The sequence below is a fragment of the Verticillium alfalfae genome, genomic scaffold (genome assembly GCF_000150825.1).
Source record: "Verticillium alfalfae VaMs.102 supercont1.2 genomic scaffold, whole genome shotgun sequence".
Lineage (NCBI taxonomy): Eukaryota > Fungi > Ascomycota > Sordariomycetes > Glomerellales > Plectosphaerellaceae > Verticillium > Verticillium alfalfae.
In genome coordinates this window covers 2144276-2155654 of record NW_003315037.1, presented here as the reverse complement: position 1 = coordinate 2155654, position 11379 = coordinate 2144276, and the positions used below count along the sequence as shown (strand labels likewise).

Below are 11379 nucleotides of genomic sequence, written 5' to 3'. Positions count from 1 at the left end.
ATTCTGATCGAGGTCAAGTTGCCTCATGAATTGGACAGAGCATCAGCCAGCGTGCCGGCGTTGTGAGGCCTGCCCAGCTTATGTCATTCAGGGGACTGTGGCCTGCCCTTTGGTTGCCTGCCACGGATATATCAATTCCAACTCGAGATGTCTTGTGATCCAGAATATTCGATACCGAAAAAATCATGTCCATTCGAGCATGCATGCAGGATTAAATGCACTGCTTTGCAGAACTACCCACCATGGTCACTGAAAGGGCGCAGAGTGGGGGATGCATCATTGACTCACCAGCTCGCTTGGCGTCTGCTGTCCCAAACGACGATGATAACCGCGCTTCACGACGCCCCCTATAAAAGGCATCATGCCCAGACAGACACAACACACGCACGTCTACTTCACGAGCATCTCACACCATCGATGCACCATGGCGACCCTCTACATCGGCAACAAGCGCTACTCCTCCTGGTCTATGCGGCCCTGGGTCCTCATGAAGGCCCTCAACATACCCTTTGACGAGAAGATCTTCTTCTTCGCGCCGACCATCCGCCAGCCCGCCTTTGGCGCTTTCTCTCCGACCGGCAAGGTCCCAACCCTCGCCCTCGCCGACGGCACCGTCATCTACGACTCGCTCGCCATAGTCGAGTACCTCGCCGAGGACCACCCGGCCGCCTGGCCCCGCGACCGCGCCGCCCGCGCCTACGCCCGCTGTGCTGCTGCCGAGATGCATTCGGGCTTCCCCGCCCTGCGCAGCCAGTGCGGCATGAACGTCGGCCTGCGCGTCGACGTCGGCGTCCCCGACGACGCCCTGCGCCGGGACCTCGACCGCATCGACGCCCTGTGGACCGAGGGGCTCACGCGCTTCGGCGGGCCCTGGCTCGCCGGCGCCGACTTTACCGCCGTCGACGCCTTTTTCGCCCCCGTTGCGAGCCGCCTGCAGACCTACGGGCTGGCGCTGTCCGCCGACGCCGACGCCTACGCCCGCAGGCTTCCTGCGCACCCGGCTGTCGCCCAGTGGGTGGCCGAGGGTCTCGAGGAGACGGCGCGCTGTGAGATGCACGAAGCCGATGTCGTTCGCGACGGGCGCAAGATTGTGGAGGACCTTTGCAAGTGAGCTGTTTCGGCGGCAGAAGAAAAGACGCAACTTGAGACCGTGCTTTTTTTTTTGTGTCCAAATAGGGGTTCTGTTGCCAAGAGGAAATAAGACGCACGGAAGTACAAGTCTGGTTGACGGTCCACTGTTGCATCGTTCCTTTCTCCCTTGGCCGGGAGTCTTCCTCTTCTTCAAGAGGACCCCTTATTTCTGCTACACAAGATTGCAGTGGCAAACATTCCATATAACATCACAGAGACACATCATAGATCAACAAGTTCAGCCACGAGTCGTTATTATTACGATCATCTACAGCATATCCTTCATGTACACGGCAGACTAATGCCGGTCCTTCGCTTATCCGTTTCCTTTTCGGTCGATATGCGTGGTATCTTAAAACATTACGTGCCGCGTGCGGCATGGGGTGGTGGGTGAGCGAGCAACATCTGGTTATGGAGCTCTTTACAGGGCAACGGCGGCGGCGATGACACCAGCAATAGCCCAGCCGGCGGCCTGGATGCGACCGGCGGCAGAGTCACCACCGGCAGCAGTGGTCTCAGTAGCAGCACCGGAGGTGGTGGCATCGGCACCAGTGCCGGTGGTGGTGCGGGAGCCAGTGGGGCCCGAGGCAGTGCTGTTGGAGCCAACAGTGGAGGTGGACGAGCCGGAGACAATGACGGTCTGCGACGCGACGGTGCTGGTCACGGTCTCGGTGCGGCAGAGGCAGAGTCAGAGCGACGGGCATGTCTCGACGTTGAGGCAGAGCCAGTGCAGTGTGCGCGCAGAGCCGGAGCACCGCCAGCGTTGCTGCAGAGCCAGTGCGAGGCGGAGGGTGTCTGCAGAGTGTCAGAGAGTTTATCAACGTCACACGTTCACACAGTAGTCTCTGACGTACCGCACTGGTCTCGAGCACTGAGAGCTGGCAAGCAGGGTGGACAGAGGCTGAATGCTGTCGAACTTGGAGCAGATGAGGTGAAGTCGCTGATGGAGCAGTCGACGCTGTTGATGCCTGGGACAGGCAGTTCAGGGCGCAGGAGGGGATCTGGCTGATGATGCTGGTGACATCCTGGGCGCGAGCCTTTCGACGAGGAGAGCGGCGTCGTCGGCGAACTTCATTGTGGCGGTTGGTAGAGAAGCAAATGCTTTGGTAGGGGAAGTGTGGAAGGTTGAGTTGATGATGGGAGTCAAGCTTGGCTGAGGAGCAGGTTGATGAGTAGTAGAGAAAAAGAAGAGAAAACTCGATCAGCGCAAACCCGGGAGAAAGGAGCCGTTCTTAAGGTCCTGCCCATGGTAGCTAGACGTACTGTAGTTCACATCCATTCATCAGAGGGTCCAAGGCAGGTGCGCGGAAGACTGCAGTGCCCGTTCCTTCTTTCCCTGCATGCTTGGCCCCCTTTCCACCCCGGCGCCAGGCAGCCCTTACCCCAGTTCAATGAGCCCGGGCCGCACTTGCTCGCACTAATCCTGAATCACAACTTACATCCGGGCAACATATTGATGATCCCTCCTCAAGCTGATTCGATCTGAGTGAGCCTGCCCCAGTGCTGTGTGGTCTTTCTTGCCGTCGCAGCTGTGGAGGGATCCACATGGGATATCCCATCGACATCCACAAACGGCACGGTTACGTACCACGACCAGGCCCGAGCCAGCATAGCTCACCCCATCAACCCCTGCGTCTGTGGCTTGTGCCTGGTCTCGTTGATGCGCCGACTCCATTCCACCTGCTCCCATAGGCCAATGGCCACTATGTGGACCGCCCTGACGTGTGGGGCTGGCATGGGCCCAGGTCTCTCTGGCTTCGGGCGGAAAGCGACAGATAGGAAAAGTCTGGGCAGGAACGAGGAACGAGGAGCACGACTGGCAGTTGTTTGGTCTCTCCGCCGGTTCTAGACAAAGCGTCGTAAGGGGCAGCGACTCAGACATGGCCCCAGTCTGTCTCGCCGGCTCGCCGTCTTTGCCTGGCCAGCTGGCTCTATTGATCTCATGGCCCAAGCGTGTAATTTCGCTGAGATCATCTCGACCTGTTCCAGTCACCTTTTGAGAAGATGCGGGGAGGAGGCCGCGGAGGGAGGTACATGTAAGAACGTCCGCTGGTGCAGTCGTCCGCGTCGTCGTCGTCGTTAGTTTTCGTCGCCGCTGTCTCCGAGATGTATGTACTGATCGACAGCAGTGGCGTTCGTATTTGCTTCACATGCCGGTATTGTGCCGCGTAGGCCGACGGCAATGCATCGTTACAGCTACGAATCGGAGCTGCAGACTCGGCTGCTGCTCCTACTGCATTCGGCGACTGGGAGGACTGCGAGGGCAGCTCAAGAGGCGAGGCAAGGCGCAAGGTGCGTAAGCTCCCGAGCCCACTCAACCTCCCCCCCGGAGTCGCCAGCATCAGACTCTCCACATCGAACGCCCTGTGCCACGAGCTAGTCTACTGTTGTTGGATTCCCACTGATCGGGGTGGATGGCGGGTGGAGAAACTCTCGCTTGGTGCAGCGAACCCCTGGGGAGGCCTGAGAACAAGCCTTCGTCTCTCCCACGTCAGGTCAACAAGACCCTGGCCAAAATCTGAAAGCTTGCGTGCAGTCGCCTGAGTGCTGAGCAAGCGGAAATCTCGGCCGCAGTGCACACTAAAAAGAAGAAGCAATGGGCAATATCCCCGATCGATCAGACCCATATGATCAAACTCTGATGAAGAGGGCACCGTTGCACCGACGTTGATCCGACGACCGGCCCGTGGTTCGCGCTTCTGCTGGTGCTGGTGTAACAAAGAGGTCCCTCCTCTATCTCCCGAGCTGTCCGCCCACCCTCGCGCTGCTCACTCGTCCCTCGCTGCTCAGACATGGCGCATTGCCATCTCCACCGGCACGCCCAACGGCACAAGCATCTTGCTTGTCTTGCCCTCAGCACGAGGCTGGACCTGGCCTACAGCCGCTACCACCTTTTGGAGGCCAACAACGGTCCAGTCCATGGGTCGCGATCCTGCGTCATCCCGCCTGTGCACAAAAGCAACCATGCTCTCCCCACACGCGTGGAGATCGCGCAACTTTTCATATCCAATTGGACCATCTCCATAACATCCTCCAGGAAAATCGGCACACTAGTCCACCATTCCCAAGAGCGGCCCCTCATGCACCTGAAAGGTACGTGAAACGTTGGGCGCTCTCGCTGCCATCTCTATGGTTGGTCTCTCCAAGCCATGTCTGCGTGTCTGCCTTGACAAAACGCAAAGCTGAGAGCTCACAATCACATGCTTGATCTAAGGGTTAAACAAGGAGGGTAGCTTGCTGCCGTACCATTGTGACTGGCAAGCTAGGTCGGTTGTTTAATTATGTTACATTGCAATCGGGGCGGTGGCTCCCGTCCACGGCATTCTTAAACCCGGTGCATGCCTCGCTGACTCAAGAAAGGAAGAATTGCGGCCTGCTTGTCAAACCCGCAACCTTCCCCGGATCGTGTATACTAACCAGTCTACTAAGAATGCGATCGATGCGTGGCTTGGTTCGCAGCATGCAGGTCTCGGCCTTCATCCGTTGTGGACTTGAGCCTATTTCATCGCAGGCCTGACCTTTGATCCGATTATGCGGTGGCTGACGCCGGGCTTCCGCGAGTAAGGCTTCCCAACAAACACCACGGAGTTTTCCGAACAGCCAAGGTTTTCTCGGCCTTCGCGATACAAAATTCAGCCATTGAACCAGTGCACACATTGAATGAGTTTTGTGGCCTCTCTCAGTCTGGCTTCAGGAAGTGGCTGCTGAATGTTTCTGGGCAAAGAAATCCGGCTCATAGTACTCGAAGGATCCAGGCGCCAGCGCTTGACTAGATCGCTTGCGAAGAACGTACGACATCCTGTGGTATCTATCGTGTGGAGTTTGACTCTCTCATGCGTCAATCTGCAGTTCATCTGGCCAGATATCTAACTATAGCACTGCTTCTTTCAGGTTTGGCACACCTACCCTGATCGCACTCACTGAATGCCGTGCGCTTGCGGTCTCGACTGGAAACACCAGCAAGGCAACAACCAATGCCAAGGTTGCCATCATTGACACCGCGGCCATTCCTCTGTATTCCGGTCCGTCCATCAGCATTAGGGTGTACATTGTCCTCTGATACCATCGGCCCAGATCCTTCGAAAGTGCACATAATTGATTCTCTTGGTTCTACCATGACGAGCAAATGCCAAGCTACACGTCCTTCCGAGGAGGAAATCCCTCATTATGTCAGGGGTCGCTTAAACGGAGGACGACTGCACACCTGATGGGTTACGTTCCAGACTAATTGTTGATGTTTTGATGCCCAATTCTTTGCAGATCAAGATTGTATGTCCGTCAGATCCTAAGCAAGTCCAGCTATCATCTCCTGGAAGCGAATTCGTACCTTCGGCCCAACTTTGTGAACCAAAAGTGACGTGCACAATCCATAAACTCACGTTGAAACAAGTAGCTAGAAATATAGCGACGAAGGTATGAAAGTGCCACAAGTGTTCACTCATTACACAGCTTCAAAAACCTCAATCTGTGAATGGATGCCGATTGCGGCACATACAGCGTATAGCTGCGTCTGCCGCTTGCACTCCTCACAGTGTCCCGTGCGAGTGGATGTTCACACTGTATCAAGCTGCCCCGCGCATCGCATCGCAGCGCCCACGCCACCTCATCGCGGGGCACACAGGTGACTGGCAGGCTTACCACGTCACAACTCCCAATCTTGAGCACACAAAACTGCTCATGACAGCGACCGCCGCCCGCTAGTCATCATGCCGGAGAAAAAGGTTTCCGTGCTCTTTGTTTGCCTCGGCAACATTTGTCGGTCGACCATGGCCGAAGGTGTCTTCCGTGAGATCGCCAAGGAGCCGCAATACAAAGACCTCATCGGGAGGGTTGATTCGTCAGGCACTGGTGCGTTGGATGCCCCGGGACCGCCGGACTGGCCCTGAGTGCCACCATCTTCCCGCTGCCTCATGCTGATATGACGCTGGGAACTAGGGGCTTATCACATTGGAGAGGGTCCTGACCACAGGACAATGTCGACGTTGGAGGCTCACGGCATCACCGACTATGTGCATCACGCGCGCAAGGTACGCTCTGCTCTTGTTCTCACCACCCTACTCCCTCCTCCACCTGAACGACATGTGGCTGACAGTTCTCGTTTCCCCTTGATCAGGTACGTCTCTCCGACTTTGACGACTTTGACTACGTTTTCGCCATGGACCGCCACAACCTGCGCGACCTCGAAAGCCTACAGCAGCGCGGCAAACCAGACTCGCGCGCCAAGGTCCAGCTCTGGGGCGAGCATTCGGGTTCGAACAAGGCGGAGGAGGTGGACGACCCTTACTACGGCGGCAAGCAGGGATTCCAGACTGCGTACGAGCAGTGCACGCGGTTCTCCCGAAACTTCCTCGCTGATGTTTTCCCCAACGTCAAGACGGCCTAAGCCTGGTTGGTGAGGCGGGCCCCAGGTGAAAAAGTGGAAAGACGGGGCTACCTATTTTGGTGTGCGATGGCTGGGCCGTCGTGTGTATGTGGTGTTGCTATAGACGGAGATACCCAACAATACATGGCAATAAATCTTACAGCAAAGGCCGACGGGCGGCTCGCGACCGCATCTGAGCTCAGGCAAAGATTAGAGTTGGGGGAGCCAGATCTCTCCTTGTCCAGACGACCTAGGCAAAGCATATTTGAATGGCCGATGTGAATAGCTCGGTAGGCAGGTCAGCTCTCCACCACTGTTCGTCAGCCGAGCCAGTGCAACCCAACTTCAAGGGCCGGGACGAAGAGGCGATGGATGGGAAAAGGGGGGGGGCTCGGCTCCTCTGGGCCCTTTGATCTGACCTCAGCCCTACCAGGCCGGCCGAGGGTGACAGGTTGACCTGTCTCTCGGGGCATTTCAGCTCGGGCCTGAAAACGGAACAGCCGCAGTGGATCAAATGGCAGTCTGACGGACGGCAGCTTTTAGCCTCGAAACCCTGAAGGCAGTTTTAACGGCCTGGGAAGGATGTCAAGGGAGGGCGCAGAGCAGTTGACGTTGAACAATGCCACTGCAGCCTGCCTGGTCGTCGACCCGTAGAGACGAGATCGTAGAGACGAGAACCGCGACAGGCGCATGGGGGACCAGCTACGTCTCGCGTGTGTGCTCTATAGTCCGCTACCGGCCATCAGGCATCTCGAGCTTCATCTGATTGTCGCGCGGTTACAGATGATCTCTGGCTTTGGGCTACGCCAATCAGACGGCGGCAAGAGCTGCCCGTCACAGAGCGTGGCAGACTGGGGCGTGAATAAGCCCCCAAAAGACAGGCGGCCGACAAATCAGGCCGCGCCGGGAGGCTGACGGTGGGGCGGGCAGCTGCTTGGCCCCCTGCTCCTGCTTCCAGGTTGTTGCCTTTCACGGGTGCTCTTGCTCTTTCAGGTGCCATCGAGCGAACGAGCGAGCAAGCAAACGGCCCAGAGGTGGAAAGTACGAGAGGCATTGTCGCGTCTGTCCTCCACTCTCCCTCGACCGATGATTCTTCTTTTCTTTCTCTCTCTCTCTCTCCCATACCTCCCCTTTCCCAACCGCCCTTCTTCAGACGCCTTTTTATTGCGTCTCTCGCCCTTCCTGAGCTTTCCTCCTCCCTCGAGGTTGCTTCACGCCGTTTTGCACAAAGGTCGACCGACGACCCCTCCTCTCGCTCAACTCCCTCAGCCCACCAACGCCGATTGCTGCCCCGCCCCGATTTCCCCGCCTCACCTTCGGGACCCCGCGTGCACGCAAGCTTACCCAGAACGCCGACCGCAGCAAACAAAGAAGAAACGCCCCTCCCCTCAGCCTCGACACCTCAACACACCTTGTCGCGCGCAAAATGGCCGACCTCCAGGGACGCAAGATCTTCAAGGTCTTCAACCCAAGATTTCATCGTCGACGAGCGCTACACCGTTACGAAGGAGCTAGGTCAGGGAGCTTACGGAATCGTCTGGTAGGCCTCAACGTCCCCTCGCCCCCGCGCTCCTCGCTCCTCGCCCCTCGCCCTGCAGGCTGCACAGCACATCTCGACCCAACATTGCATTGCGCTGACCTGGGACTTCTCTGCACAGCGCCGCCGTCAACAGTGGAAGCAACGAGGGCGTCGCCATCAAGAAGGTCACCAATGTCTTCAGCAAGAAGATCCTCGCCAAGCGCGCCCTCCGCGAGATTAAGCTCCTCCAGCATTTTAGGGGCCACCGAAACGTGCGATCCCGCCCCCCTCCCAGTCTCTCATGATGCTCTTGGCAAAGCTGACATTGTCTCATTTGTAGATCACTTGTCTCTACGACATGGATATTCCCCGCCCCGACAACTTTAACGAAACGTACCTCTACGAGGGTTAGCATTCCTTCTTCAATCCCACCCTTGACCGTCCGGCCGCGACCAGCCCGCTGATGATATCCCCTCTGCAGAGTTGATGGAGTGCGACTTGGCCGCCATCATTCGCTCTGGCCAGCCCCTGACCGATGCTCACTTCCAGTCCTTCATTTATCAGATCTTGTGTGGTTTGAAATACATCCACTCCGCCAATGTGCTTCACCGTGACTTGAAGCCCGGCAACTTGCTGGTCAATGCCGACTGCGAGCTCAAGATTTGCGACTTTGGCCTGGCTCGCGGCTTCTCCGTCGATCCCGAGGAGAACGCTGGGTACATGACCGAGTATGTCGCCACGCGTTGGTACCGCGCGCCCGAGATTATGCTGAGCTTCCAGAGCTACACCAAAGCTAGTGGGTTGATCCATCCCCCCCGTGACGAAGGACTTCCACTGACTCGGGCCTAGTTGATGTCTGGTCCGTTGGCTGCATCCTTGCCGAGCTTTTGGGCGGCCGCCCCTTCTTCAAGGGCCGCGACTACGTCGACCAGCTGAACCAGATTCTTCACATCCTCGGTACCCCCAACGAGGAGACGCTTTCCAGGATTGGCTCCCCGCGTGCGCAAGAGTACGTGCGCAACTTGCCGTTCATGACCAAGAAGCCGTTCCCCCAACTCTTCCCCCAGGCGAACCCTGACGCGCTTGACCTGCTCGACCGCATGCTTGCTTTCGACCCCTCAAGCCGCATCAGCGTCGACCAGGCTCTCGAGCACCCGTATCTCCACATTTGGCATGATGCCTCCGACGAGCCCGATTGCAAGACGACATTCAACTTTGACTTTGAGGTCGTCGACGACGTTGGTGAGATGCGCAAGATGATCCTCGAGGAGGTGTACCGCTTCCGTCAGTTTGTCCGCACCGTCCCCGGCGGCGGTCAGGGAGGCACGCAGGCCGCCCAGCAGGCCGCCGCTGGCCAGGTGCCCATCCCTTCGGGCCATGGCCAGTGGAGTACCGAAGACCCCAGGCCGCAGGAATACCAGGCCCACGGCGGAGGTCTGGAGGCCGACCTCGCAGGCGGACTCGACCACCGAAGGTGATGACGCCTCTGGTGCAAAGCAAAGAGGAGGATGGCAAGAGGACGGGATGTATGGGCAAAACGGGGTCTGGACGGGCCAGGTCCCGAGGCACTCGAATTGGACTTTTCACGACAGTCTTGCTCTTCGACGTATGTTCCACCATGATTTTGGACAAGGGTGGTTGGGTGAGGGTTTCCAGGCTGTAGCAAGAGGAGGACACATGACGAAACTCGGGCATGCAGAAGGTGGGAGCAAGACGGCCAGATGTCGGCTTCCAATAGCGAATGAATGAACAAGAACTCCAGCTAGACGTGGCTGCAGTGAAGTGACGTGACCAGTGGACGTGTTGTGTTGACTGAACCAATGTGACTTGGTTTGCCAGGTATCAGACGTGCTGCACGAGGTCGCCACGTCTAACAAGAAGACTACGCCCACAGGGAACAGCCAGCTACAGCCTTGAAATTCTTGACGGAACTAACACGTTGCGATCCGGCAAGGAAGGAGAAGTGAGGAATAATGTGTCTGATGAACTATGGTGGAACCTGAACGCCTCAAGAGCCCTTAGATACAGTCTGCCCGCATGTCCAGGCCTCGCGACTATGTACCCGCGGCGAAACCTCCCAAAGCAGGACCAGCCTGTCCTGCCCCGTTCCCGTCTCCATGCCGTGCCGTGCTCGCCCCGCGCCGAGCCCGATTAATAAGGTAAGAAAGAGTGGTACCGTGGCCACGCCACGCTTTCATGTGAGGGAGAAGGGGGAATCGATCCTAGACTCGTGATGAAGAGCCAGCCCCGCGACTCCAAGATGTTCGTGGCCAATGCTGACAGGACGGTGATAAAAGAAAGAAAGAAAAACATGGACCGTGAAACGACCGTCTATGATGAATGCCCCCAGATCTTTTTAGGTTGTGGGAGAGCGGACTGAGCTGTCCCAATGCAAGCAATGATCGAAGACCCAATTGACGCGAGAAAACATTCTAAGCACTGCCGTAGAGCCAGTAGTAGGTGGCGTAGGGTACGCTCTGGGGCTTGTCGTCGACGCACGCCTCGGGCTTGCGCCGGCGGTGATGACGCGGTAGACGGCGGAGAAGCCACGGCTGCCGGGGTTGGCGCCGAGGTAGAGCCACGCAACGGCACCCGTGCCGACGGGACCAGGGTCTGCGCTGGCGGGAGCGGGGGCGTCACCGACTTTGAAGGCCTTCAGGACGGAGGCCTTGGCGTCGGCCTCGGAGGTGCCGGTCAGGAACGTAGGAACGCCGGCGCCGTCAAAGTAGTGAAGGCCGAGGAAGGGGACCTGTTGGCCGGGAATATCGAGTGGGGCTGGGGCCTTGAAGGGCTTGGAAGCGGAGGCACCGAACTTGGTGGTGCCGTCGGTGTTGAGGGGCAGCGGGGTGCCCCAGAGCGCGGCTGTTGTCAGGGCATTGAAGTGTTCGACTGAGGGGAGGGCTTTGGGTCCGCGACCAGGGTACAGGGCGGTGGCATCGTAAAGAACAGCGACGGCGCCGGTAGCCTTGGCTGCCTGGCCGACAGCACAAGTGTAGTTCTGAATGCCGTGGCCGACGGCGATGTACTTGAGAACACTGCCCTGAGGCGGTGATGCGAGCTCAGTTGCTAGTGGGCGTGTTAGTAAGGAGACACGATGAGGCTGTACGTGGGGGATTGGGGTTGTGGGACGTACCGCCACCGTTGACAGGGAGTGTGGGCGCCTTCTGCGCACAGCTGGTGCCGTCTTGCTTGCGGACGGGCGAAGCAGCGGCGAGCGCCAGGGAGGCGAGGAGGAGGAGTGACCTGGCGAGCATGGCTGTGATGTCTGTGTGTTGTGTGATATGGTATTTGATGTGGTATGTGATGTTTGCGTTCCGAGAATGCGATAAGGGCCAAAGTGCAGATGCAGTTGGTAGCAGTAGCCTGG

At 57.9% G+C, this 11379-nt stretch overlaps 5 protein-coding genes across 5 annotated transcripts; 3 read left to right on the top strand and 2 right to left on the bottom strand.

Moving 5' to 3' along the window:
* Positions 1 to 424: 424 nt before the first annotated feature.
* On the top strand, positions 425 to 1111 carry VDBG_02120 (glutathione S-transferase; the record flags this gene model as incomplete). The annotated part of the gene is made up of 1 exon (XM_003007886.1): positions 425 to 1111. The coding sequence occupies one exon, from the start codon at positions 425 to 427 to the stop codon at positions 1109 to 1111; it is 687 nt and encodes a 228-aa protein (XP_003007932.1).
* A 441-nt stretch (positions 1112 to 1552) lies between these two features.
* VDBG_02119 (predicted protein) lies at positions 1553 to 2206 on the bottom strand (the record flags this gene model as incomplete). The annotated part of the gene is made up of 4 exons (XM_003007885.1): positions 1553 to 1798; positions 1887 to 1926; positions 1986 to 2099; positions 2154 to 2206. 4 exons carry the CDS (start codon positions 2204 to 2206, stop codon positions 1553 to 1555), a joined length of 453 nt encoding a protein of 150 aa, XP_003007931.1.
* Positions 2207 to 5770: 3564 nt separating this feature from the next.
* On the top strand, positions 5771 to 6650 carry VDBG_02118 (phosphotyrosine protein phosphatase; the record flags this gene model as incomplete). The annotated part of the gene is made up of 3 exons (XM_003007884.1): positions 5771 to 5979; positions 6067 to 6158; positions 6245 to 6650. 3 exons carry the CDS (start codon positions 5838 to 5840, stop codon positions 6512 to 6514), a joined length of 504 nt encoding a protein of 167 aa, XP_003007930.1.
* A 1269-nt stretch (positions 6651 to 7919) lies between these two features.
* On the top strand, positions 7920 to 9490 carry VDBG_02117 (mitogen-activated protein kinase spm1; the record flags this gene model as incomplete). The annotated part of the gene is made up of 5 exons (XM_003007883.1): positions 7920 to 8008; positions 8152 to 8284; positions 8353 to 8419; positions 8494 to 8808; positions 8862 to 9490. 5 exons carry the CDS (start codon positions 7920 to 7922, stop codon positions 9488 to 9490), a joined length of 1233 nt encoding a protein of 410 aa, XP_003007929.1.
* Positions 9491 to 10368: 878 nt separating this feature from the next.
* On the bottom strand, positions 10369 to 11266 carry VDBG_02116 (conserved hypothetical protein; the record flags this gene model as incomplete). Its single annotated transcript, XM_003007882.1, has 2 exons — positions 10369 to 11078; positions 11146 to 11266. The coding sequence occupies 2 exons, from the start codon at positions 11264 to 11266 to the stop codon at positions 10369 to 10371; spliced, it is 831 nt and encodes a 276-aa protein (XP_003007928.1).
* Between the last annotated feature and the right edge of the window lie 113 nt (positions 11267 to 11379).